Source organism: Acipenser ruthenus, chromosome 4, assembly GCF_902713425.1.
Source record: "Acipenser ruthenus chromosome 4, fAciRut3.2 maternal haplotype, whole genome shotgun sequence".
Taxonomy (NCBI): Eukaryota; Metazoa; Chordata; class Actinopteri; order Acipenseriformes; family Acipenseridae; genus Acipenser; species Acipenser ruthenus.
Window position 1 is genome coordinate 90,413,239 of NC_081192.1, and position 11,493 is coordinate 90,424,731.

Here is an 11,493-nt window from a genome sequence, read left to right on the forward strand (position 1 = left end):
GGAATGCCCAGAGCCACCGTCACGTCCGGAGTGCCTAGCGCCACCGCCACGTCCAGAGTGCCCAGAGCCACCACCATGTCTGGAGTGCCCAGAGCCACCGCCATGTCCAGAGTGCCCCGCACTGATGTAACCATCGCCATTGCCAGATCCATTGCCACATCCAAAATGCCCAGCGCCACAGCCAGACAGCCCAGCGGTGCCACCAGAATGCCCAGTGCCACTGCCACCAGAGTGCCCCATGCTGATGTAAGCATTGCTGCTGCCAGCACCATCACCAGATCTGGAGTGCCCAGCGCCACCGCCACTGCCGGAGTGCCCCGCGCTTATGTCAGCATTGTCGCTGCCAGCATTGCCGCTGCCAGCACCACTGCCACATCGGGAGTGCCCAGTGCCAGCCACAGAGTGCCCTGTTTTTAGAGAATTGGCAAGTTCCATTTGTTGCTGAGAAAACTTCTGTCTTATATTAGTTTAACTGCAAAACATTTTGAGACATCCATCTTAAGTAAGCTGTCCTGACATTCAGTATAATATACTTACAGCTCAAAAGTATTATTTTATAATAATAATAATAATAATAATAATAATAAATCAATATAGTTCCCATATATACCAAATCCTGCGTGTTGTGAAAATGTAATACAGTATTTTAGTAATTGTTCTAGGTCTACCAATTGATAGATGGCTAAAATATATCATACTTTGATAATGCTCTTTATTGAAGGTAGCAAAATTGGATGGGTGTGTGGACTGTCAAAATATCTATCTATCTGTCTATCTATCTATCTATCTATCTATCTATCTATCTATCTATCTATATATATATATATATATCTATCTATATCTATATCTATATCTATATATATATATATATATATATATATATATATATATATATATATATATAAGTCATTGTATTTATCTTGCTCTTAATTGTATTATTACTTGTACTGTGATACTTGAAATGTATTTGTAAGTCGCCCTGGATAAGGGCGTCTGCTAAGAAATAAATTATATATATATATATATATATATATATATATATATATATATATATATATATATATATACAGTGCCTACTATAGAAAGTCTACACCCCCTTTCTAAAGTTTCACCTTTTGTTGCATTATAGTCTGGAATTAAAATGCATTAAAATTGTTTTTTTTTTCATTTATCTACACATCCTACCCGACAACTTCCAAGTGAAAAAAATATTCTAGAAATGTGTAGAAAAATAAAAACTGAAATAGCTTGGTTGGATAAGTGTCCACCCCCTTGTAATAGCAATCCTAAATTAGCTCAGGTGTTAGCAATCACCTTCAAAATCACACAACAAGTTAAGTGGCCTCCACCTGTGTTCAGTTGTATTGATTCACATGATTTCAGGATAAATTCAGCAGTTCCTGTAGGTTCCCTCTGCTGGGTAGTGCATTTCAAAGCAAAGACTCAACCATGAGTACCAAGGCGCTTTCAAAAGAACTCTGGGACAAAGTTGTTGAAAGGCACAGATCAGGGGATGGGTATAAAACAATATCAAAGGCCTTGAATATTCCTTGGAGCACGGTCAAGACGATTAAGAAATGGAAGGTGTATGGCACCACCAAGACCCTGCCTAGATCAGGCAGTCCCTCCAAACTGGATGACCGAGCAAGAAGGAGACTGATCAGAGAGGCTACCAAGAGGCCAATAGCAACTTTGCAAGAGCTACAGGCTTTTTATGGCCAAGACTGGTCAAAGTATGCATGTGACAACAATATCCCAAGCACTCCACAAATCCGGCCTGTATGGTAGGGTGGCAAGAAGGAAGCTATTACTCAAGAAAGCCCACCTTGAATCCCGTTTGAAGAATCCTTCATTTAAATGTGCTTTATTTTGCTCTTATCTGCCCCCTATTTTACTGCATTTAATCCTGTACTTCAGAATACTGTAATCTGCCAAGTGTTTAACCTGTAGTATTTTGTATTTAATCATATCCTGATGTAACTATCACTATTTAATCATATCCTGATGTAACTATCACTATTACTTGAACAAAAGTTATTGTATTTCTTGCTCTTATTGTATTACTTGTATTGTAACACTTGAAATGTATTTGCTTACGATTGTAAGTCGCCCTGGATAAGGGCGTCTGCTAAGAAATAAATAATAATAATAATAATAATAAGTATGCAAAAAAAACACTCAGATTCTGTAGCCATGTGGCAAAAAGTTTTGTGGTCGGACAAAGCTAAAATTGAACTTTCTGGCCTAAATGCAAAGCGTTATGTTTGGCGCAAACCCAACACAGTGCATCACCCAAGAACACCATCCCTACTGTGAAGCATGGTGGTGGCAGCATCATGTTATGGGGATGTTTCTCATCAGCAGGGGCACTTGTAAGGATAGAAGGGAAAATGAATGGAGCAAAGTACAGAGAAGTCCTTGAGGAAAACCTGCTGCCCTCTGCAACAAAGCTGAAACTGGGACGGAAGTTCACCTTTCAGCATGATAATGAGCCAAAGCACTCAGCCAAAGCTACACTGGAGTGGCTAAGGAACAAAAAGGTAAATGTCCTTGAGTGGCCCAGTCAGAGCCCCGACCTAAATCCAATCGAAAATTTGTGTCATGACTTGAAGATTGCTGTCCATCAACGCTCCCCAAGGAACTTGACAGAGCTTGAACAGTTTTGTAAAATGGTCAAATATTGCCAAATCTAGGTGTGCAAAGTTTGTAGAGACCTATCCCAACAGACTCACAGCTGTAATTGCTGCCAAAGGTGCTTCCACCAAGTGGGGTGGAGACTTATACAATTATGATGTTTCAGTTTTGTATTTTTAATATAGAATTTTTTTCTCAATAAAAACTTTCTTCCCCTTAACAGTGTGGAGTATGGTGTGTAGATAAGTGGAAAAAATCCTCATTTAAATGCATGAAATTCTGAGGCACTGACACAACAAAATGTGAAAAAAGTTCAAGGGGGTGTAGACTTTCTATAGGCACTGTGTGTGTGTGTGTGTATATATATATATATATATATATATATATATATATATATATATATATATATATATATGAGTCATTTAGCAGACGCATTTATCCGAAGGACGAGTCACAGACTTCTTATTGTAAAACACACATAACATACAGTAGCAACAGTACAAGCTTTTCTACCAATAATAATAAGTATGCTACTTTTGCAAAACAATTTTACAAACGTGTACTTGAGGTTACTTATATTATAGTTTCGAGAAAATGCTACGCTTCAATGTAAAACATTTGCAGTTGCATTTTTTATTTTTCTTTTAAAATGTTTTAACTAACTCCCTCTGTTGTACACTTTTAAGTTTGTTAACAGCAGCTGTCTTTATTTAATATAAAACTGATTAATTGCGTGTGGTTTACAAAACACGTCATATCCAAAGATTTTGTTTTTGATGAGCGTCTCGTTCTACGAAGAAAAAAATATCTGGGCATGCGCAGTGCAAGGGGAACACAATCTGCAAGTAGGAAAAACTCATAAGTAGCATAAATTGACGTGACACAGATACTAATATAATTATACTTTTATAATATAAGCTGCCGTCCGTTCCGCTGTACTATTTATTTAGTCGAACAAATATGGTTTTGAAACAGCAGTTTTCAAACCATTTATGTATTTACTTAAACTAAGAGCCAAGTGTCTTTACTTTCACTTTTGTAACTTCCGTATTGAAAACAAGCCAGGTTCAACAATGCGGCGTTGAGAAGGTAACCAGCACTTTGGAGCTTAGTAGTGTTCACGATTTTATCTGTTGCTGTTTCAGTGTACCATGTTTAAGAGTAATTCTGCAAATTGAGAGAGGAAGAAACTTTGTTTTCTTGTTCTAAATGAAAAGGAGGGAGTTTCCATTAGTTCCAGTATAACGTACACATGCAGAAAATAATTGTTGTTAAAAGAAGATATTGAAAATGATGTACATATTAAAAATAAACAAAGCCAGAAAAAATGAATACATATTTATTTTTTAGTTGTGGTACATCGGAGCAGCTGACATGACCAATCCAATCGCACCACTTGAAATGCAAATCGTGGCGTCTCGCCGCTGCCTGTGTATCTCCTTTAAATACAGTGCAGTGAAGTATGGAAATTGATGTTTCATGCGCACAGTTATTCTAAACAGAAACCGTTCACACTGTCACTGAGCTTATTTTTTCGAGTAAGTCAGTTTAAGGCTGCATTCACAGTCGAGCAAAGGGACCCAGTTTGTTTTTGATGCAACCTAGATCATCGATTTTACAGTATATTGTTCAATTTACAGAAGAATCGTGCTTTACTTATTCAAAGTCAGAACTGATGTGCTCAACGCTGGTTATATGGTTGACGTCACACAAGCTCTCCATATAGAGATAATGTAATCATTCTGTACTTCATTATAAATCTGCTTGGAAAAATCCTGCTATCTGATTTGTTAGCTGCAGATAATTATGTCAGATGCATTTGTGCCATCATGTCTTTACTGGTGAGGACGAAGATAACTGCAATATGCCTTGTTGTCATCTGTGCATGATGTAATGTTATTTCTGTTATACTGTAACTGATTGGATGCACATGCATTGTTGCAAAGCTATGTATGTTTGTTATTTCTACAGTATGAGAAAAAATGTGTTAACAAATACTACTAAATGGCATATACAGTCTGTCAAACTGATATTCAGTTCTCCATTTGAAATAGTCGTCTCCAAAGGGTCGAGACAATTTACTCATTTTTATATATAAAATAACCTTTTTTGTTTCAGCTTTTGCACAAAACGTGCCTTGGTTAGAATGAAAGGACTGTGGACTGGACCTTCAAAGATCTGCTGTTTTTGTAGTTTCTTTTCTAGCTTTTACCTTCAGCAGTAACACTTTGTACCTTGTTTTCTAGGCCAACTCAGAACAATAGGAATGGGTCTCATTGTGTGGATCTTTGACTGGATGTGCTTTACAGGTCATTTCATGTGGGAAGCTGGGCATTCTTGCTTGAATGTGTTTATATTGGTATCGATCTTGACACTTTTAACAGGATACCTGTATACAAATGTCAGGGAAAACAACTCAGGTGGACAGATGGTGGTCACATCTCCCCCTGAACATCAAATCAATAGTCCAACAGAATGTGACTACAGTACAGCGCGTGAGAAAAAGACCCAAAGTGACTCGGTCACATCCAAGGAGACTTTGGCCACAGCGGTCACAAATTGTCCTGATGGAGGAGACGCTGTGCATCGCATGAAGATGGTAGAGCTGTGTGTTCAAGACAAAGACAATGGGTGTTTAAGCAGAAGAAACCAGAGCAATACAAGCCGTGCCAGTGATCAGCCATTCACAAGGTAGGCCTAGATACGAACAACATGCATCATATATGAAAGCTAGTGGTGTCTTTTTCTGTTGTTGTCATTCTAGGATTATTTTAGATTTTTTAAAATTTTATTTAGAAAAAAAAAAAATTGTTTGTAAACTGATGAATCATTTTGTAAAATAAATGATTTAATTCTGAATCCAGTTTGAATATAAAAGGGAAAGCCATCCTGAACCACCTGCTGTATAAACTTCAGATCACTTTTGAATTAATTGAAACCATGTGTGCACATTTACAGGAAATGAATAGATAACTTGCAAATCTCAGTTTCTAATGAGAACTGAAATGTATATAATATTTAGGCCAAATTTAATTAATTCAATTTATAACTCAACTAATATTCTGTTTCTTTAAATATAATGTGCAGTATATGTGGACATTGGTGTATTAAGCATAGTGTGGTATTAAGCAAGTACAATAATGTTAAAAGAATGATGGTTTTTAACAGTACTATAGTTTATTATATTTTCTTTACAGTTTCTTTGTGATTTACATGGATTTGTTTCCTTATTTCTAGTGCTGATGAAGATCTCTACTGTGATCTGGATGACAAAGGTAATATTTAACGATGTCTCTTTAGGGTACACTGTTTGGATGACTTATAGTTACAGAGTCTCATTAGGACAGGGGGGGAAATAAATAGAAATGTGTTGCTGTCGACATCACAAGATAAATTAGCTCAGGAACTCGACTTTTCAAACCGTTATGTCCAGATTACCAGATTAATTATTTCAGGTTCTTGACATTTCAAACTGATCTCAACATACCACATATTTATTTTCATTTTTTTCCATGTCCTTTATGAGCCACTGTAAGTATTTGCTAACAAGATGATAATGAGCCACTGTAAATATTTGCAAACAAGATGACCTTACAATGTTATTATCCCTCGTTTCCCTTTATAAAAGTGACCCATAGTAAAAGCAAAGCAAAGTGTAATAAAGCATGTTAAATCATAGGTAAGCATTGTGAAGAACATAGAGGTACGGTAAAGCATATTAAGAAAAACATGGCAAACAATTGTAAACGATTGTAAAGGTGTAGTATAACAATGTGAAAAGCACAGGAAAACTGCAAAATTACTGTGCAAATTTACCATGGAAAACTTTTATTAGGGTATATTGTGGGATTAAGTTTAACAACTCTTATCTGAAGTTGATCTGCAGCCATATTCATCAGGCCTATCTGCTCCCGGACATTTAAGTCAAAAGGCACATGACAGTGTGATGTGGACAGATCGCACAAAACAGACATTCACTGTGACTCAATCATTTTGGCAAACAAAGGCAAAATACAATTAGGTATTTCTGCTTTGGTAAAACAAATCCGGTACTAAATGCTCTGGGAACGTTCAGACTTTGAATAGCATTTCTTATAAGGATAAGTCACATTTCATGTTTTTTTGCTGGTAGACTGAATTTAACATTTTGCAATCTGATAGTGACTTTTATTAGGATTAAGTTTGGAGGTACAATTTTGATTTAAGGTTAATTAACAACTTGTTTTACAGCCAGGTAACTGTCTTTCTCTACCATGTCTGGGGTAGCCAATTGACTGAAATTGTTTTAAAAACGTCATGTATTTCATGTTCTACTAATAACATTAAATTTCTACGAATAACATTACATTTCTTTTGTATTGTGAACCAGTGTTCTGAATCTGTGAGGCAGAAACCTGCACTTTGCTTGTTGTCCCCGTGGTCAATTTTACTGCTGTTATTTTCATTACAGGGCTGGACAGTAATATGTATCATCAGCCATCGCTATACACGGTAATATTTTTCCTTATTTGCTTGTTCTTCTCCACCCTGTCCCCTTTCGGCACCCCAGATTTCTGCCAGACGCAGCTGGGGTTGATTATGAATGGACAGCGAGAAATCAATTGAAGTAGCTCATATTCAAAATACTTTACATAGGCACTCTTTTTAAAAAGGTAAACTGAACATTTAAATTAAGAATGTTGTTCCCCCGACTTAAGCCAATTTATTATGGACCAATAGTTCCTTGTGGTTCAGCTGGCCATGTTTCCCTGCTGCTGTGGAAAACCAATTAAAGGATGCCATTCATCAAGAGGGCTTGTGTGTTTCTGTGAAAACGGTAACTGTACTTTGTGCTGTTATCTCTACAACGGGAGCAGAGGTCGACACACAGTATTTACCTAGCTTAGGCTAGAATGTTGTTGCCCAGTGTTCTGCCATGTATCTCTGGTGATACACACACCCCCCCCCCGCCTCCCCCTCCCCCCCCCCAAATATATCAGAACAAAGCGACTTAATTTATTTTTATTTGTATTTCTTAGGATGATGATTGTTTCCTAGAAAACCTGAAGAAGGACACCTCCTTTGAGTTACGGAAGATTGTTTTTAAAGTCATGGTCACAGGCAGGGAGTTGCCATGCTGGATCAACACAGAAGAAACCTTGCAGGTGTGACAAGTCTGCTGATCAGTGTGTTTAATGTGTGAATAAACACATACATCACATGAGTAGCCTTATAAAAGTTTCTGATAGTAAAGGCGTAGCAATGTGTAATAAGCATAGTGAAAGCAAGGTAAAGCATATTTTTAAAAAAAATATGGCAAACTATGGTAAATGCATAGTACAACCATGGGAAAATCATAGAAAAACTGCTAAATGACCATGTCAATTCACAGTGGTAACCTTTTATAAGGGTTTACATTTGCATTTCCTTGTAAAATAAAATTCCAATTAAACATAATGAAATTACTCTCTATATTTCTTCAAGTTGCCAAATAAGTTGTTCCAGGAAGGCTATGCCTGGATTAATCAGTGGAACTTTGAGTATAGGTCTGGTGGAAATCCTGTTGAGAAACTTCAAGCAAGTTTAGATGTCTTTCTGAAAAAGGTGAGTGTTTTGCTCATCATGGGTTCCTTATTTTGGAAGAAAACCTCCACAGACCAAATCTGTTTTTAGTGTTTTTTTGTTTTTCTCTGTATAAAACTCATGAACATGTTAATGAAAAGTAATGTGCTTTTCGCATGTGGAGAGAGGATGTGGTATTCTAGTCACATTGATTTTGGCAGAGCATGGCATTAAATATTCCACTGACAGCAGCATAGGATATTTATTAGTGCTGAGAGAAAATAGGTTTTTGTGTTCGAATATTTAAAAAAATGTAAACAGAAATTGGAATAGTGTAATAAATAGAAACTAGGTACCTCAAATTATCTATTAAAGAAAGGAGAGGAACATTCTTCTGTGCAGTACAATATGTTTTTGTTTTTTTTACATGGCTTCCTCTGCATTATATCTTTTTGATACAGGCTTTTATAAACTGTTATATGAACAAGCACGAACATAGTCCTGGCAAATACAAAGCACATACTCTTCTGAGATTTTTTGTCGATTTAAAGTGACACCTTTTCCATGGTACTTTTCTGCTTCTTTTAACCCGTTTTTCTGTTTTGTTTTGTGTTGTGTTTGTCAGTGGGCACCGATTTGTAATTTAGAACCTCAACACGCTAGAGAACGGGCTTGTGAAATCATGTTAAAGAGCAAAGAGATCGAGGAAAGAATATGTGAAGCCCTGAAGTTCCTGATGTTATGCAAATCCATTCAGATGTATAACAGGATGGGGGATGGAGAAGACGTGCCTGTTTTCTGCACTTTGCTTTTTGCAAGGAGCACATCTCGCCACCCCTATCACTTCATGATTAATCATCTCAACATCTTGGGATTAGAAAGCAGACTGAAGCAGGTAATGTGCATCTTAAAGATGAACGCTCTTATAAATGTGTGACATTGCCAAAGGTTTTATTTATACACTATGGGTTACATTCATCAAAGTATACAACAAAATGCAATTTGTATCATTTTTTTAAATGGAACTCTTAATCTTACCATACAAGTAGAAAACAACGTGTAAGGTTTGTGTAAGGACTAAAAAGCATGCTTGAGTATTTTTTTTATTTATTTTTTTAACACTTGGGTCCCGTTTTCTGTTGGAAATCTTTTTATTTTTTAACTTTACTTGTATTTTATACTTATTATGTAGCACTCTTAATTATTAGGATCTACAATAGGGTTGTGAATACAAATGCTTCTTTTTTATGGTGTTGTGTCAGTTTGTGTTGCACAGTACATGACTTTGTCCTATATACAGCAAGTAAATAGGAGTCTGGGTTAATTTCTAGTTAAGATGTAGAAAGTAATTCATTTTGTGTGTTTTTTTTTTTGTTTTTTAGATGGAAGTGGAGCTGCTTCTATACACCTTATTCAGTTGACCTGCAGATATTAAAATGAATTATATTTAAAGCTGCCAACACAATGTTAACAAGTCATGGAGGTACAATTTTGGTAAATTGTTTAAATAAATATTGTGTAACACAGTATAAACCACATATGTCCTCCTATTTTTAGTGCACGGTTTAAATTCAAGATTCTGTAACTAAGAAACGGAGACCCCCTACAGCAAAATTAGATATGGATATCAACTTTGATTTATTCACAAACGACTTTTAAATTAATTTAATTTTCCACATGATATATAAAAACTTTAAACGTGTTGTAGTGTTGTCCTTGGCAGTCCTTAGACAGAAACCTATTTTTGAAGGTAAAATGAAGAGAAGTTGTCATTCAGCATACATAATAATTGGATCATATTTGAGCAAGCAGCTTAAGTAAGGCTATCAGGTAAAACACTCTGTTACACTGTTTTCCTAGAAAAAGGAGAACATTTTGGTGGACCATATTTACTAAGTAAGGGTGAGTGAGGAAAAATGGGCACTAAAATCCCCACCCCCAGTCATTCTGTAAGAAATTGATACTGTATGTTTGGTAACATTTCTACATCTTTACAGCGTGTTTATTAAGTTTTACCAATTATGATTTTATATGAATATGAATATGAAATACTTTCAGTTTATATGAAAAAAAAAAAGTTTTTAGTGCTTGGAAGCCTGTTTAAAAATCCAGCAGATTTCTGTTTCTTTTTCTATATATCTTTGTTTCCTTGTCTTTGTGCTTAAATATTAAAAACATATAGACATAAATCATGTTCCACAAAAATCAATTGTTATAATCTACACAGTTTATGCAGTGATTTTAATACAGAAGAAATATGTCAATGGCTATATGTAAAATACAGTTTATCAGTGTCGGCAGCCTTTAGAATACTTATAAACAACATATTCTCCTGCATTAACTTACCTAAATACAGTCTGATGTGACTTCTGTCGTTTAGAATCTCAAAAAGGAAGGCAGTGTAATATATAAAAAAGCATGATTTGTTTTTTAAATTTAGTCAATAGGCAACAGACCAGTAGTGCTAAAGATAAAATACTGGTACATAATGTAGGTAAACACTGGGTTATTGCAGCAGCCTAGCACAAACACGTGGTGTAGTTGATGTAGTCTTTGTACAGTTAAATGTGAAAAGAGCACTTTGTCTTCTTCAGAATATGTCCATAAGGTAAAATATACAGAGCACTCTGAGTCCATGCCAACCTGGTTTACTGATACCTTACAATGTTGTAAAATACGTAAATGTATAACTTCTCATAAGGCATCATTCCTCCTCGGTCTGTCCTGAGTAATGTATGTAATGTTACTATAAATCAATTAGATCATATGAACACTTTGTATAGCAGTATGTATAGTATAAATATGTTCTGTATATTCTCTTCCTAACGTGGAGTTTGTAAACGACAGCATTTTATTGAAAATATAAGTTTTGGTTGTTGGTTTCTTTCCTTCGTTTATATTTACCATGTTCATCATTGTTTTATTTTTGTCATTTATTAAAAATAAATAATTATGTTTTTGACAATTTACATTTCAACATCTAAAGAATATTTTACAGAACTGGTGAAATAAAACAGCCTATTAAATGAATAGCATCAAACTAGATACTGTAAGAACATAACTTGATAAGTGGAATTCTTCATATGACATTGCTTCTCTTGTGCAACTTAAATAACTTTAAATGGTAGGTTACTGTTCTTTTTGTACTTCAAACATATGTGTGCTTGCTGCAGTATCTATAAAACTGTCGTACCTTAGCTGCCATAAAAAAAATCCTATTAAAGTAATGATAGTAATGTAGGGTGTAGCAGTTGAGATTTGTTTTTGGCTGAACATCCATGATTACAAAAATAAAACACTAGGGGTCGCTCTAACCAT

The 11,493-nt window shown here is 35.6% G+C and overlaps 1 protein-coding gene across 3 annotated transcripts; it reads left to right on the top strand.

Moving 5' to 3' along the window:
• The first annotated feature begins 3,405 nt into the window (after positions 1-3,405).
• On the top strand, positions 3,406-11,144 carry LOC117399373 (ubiquitin thioesterase otulin-like). Of its 3 annotated transcripts, none has more exons than XM_059023072.1 (8): positions 3,406-3,479; positions 4,881-5,325; positions 5,872-5,909; positions 7,085-7,125; positions 7,653-7,778; positions 8,098-8,217; positions 8,801-9,070; positions 9,558-11,144. In XM_059023072.1, exons 1-8 carry the CDS (start codon positions 3,449-3,451, stop codon positions 9,594-9,596), a joined length of 1,110 nt encoding a protein of 369 aa, XP_058879055.1. In that variant the 5' UTR covers positions 3,406-3,448; the 3' UTR covers positions 9,597-11,144. The 3 variants fall into 3 exon arrangements, with proteins under 3 accessions (XP_058879055.1, XP_033854363.3, XP_058879056.1); XM_033998472.3 differs by lacking the exon at positions 3,406-3,479 and adding an exon at positions 3,486-3,723; XM_059023073.1 differs by lacking the exon at positions 3,406-3,479 and adding an exon at positions 4,396-4,475.
• Positions 11,145-11,493: the final 349 nt, after the last annotated feature.

Excerpts from the sequence above, each read along its gene's own strand:
- LOC117399373 (XM_059023072.1), top strand. The coding sequence starts at position 3,449 with ATGCGCAGTGCAAGGGGAACACAATCTGCAA. Across the intron at positions 7,126-7,652 it reads ATCAGCCATCGCTATACACG|GATGATGATTGTTTCCTAGA; the intron begins GTAATATTTTTC and ends TGTATTTCTTAG. Across the intron at positions 9,071-9,557 it reads TAGAAAGCAGACTGAAGCAG|ATGGAAGTGGAGCTGCTTCT; the intron begins GTAATGTGCATC and ends TTTGTTTTTTAG.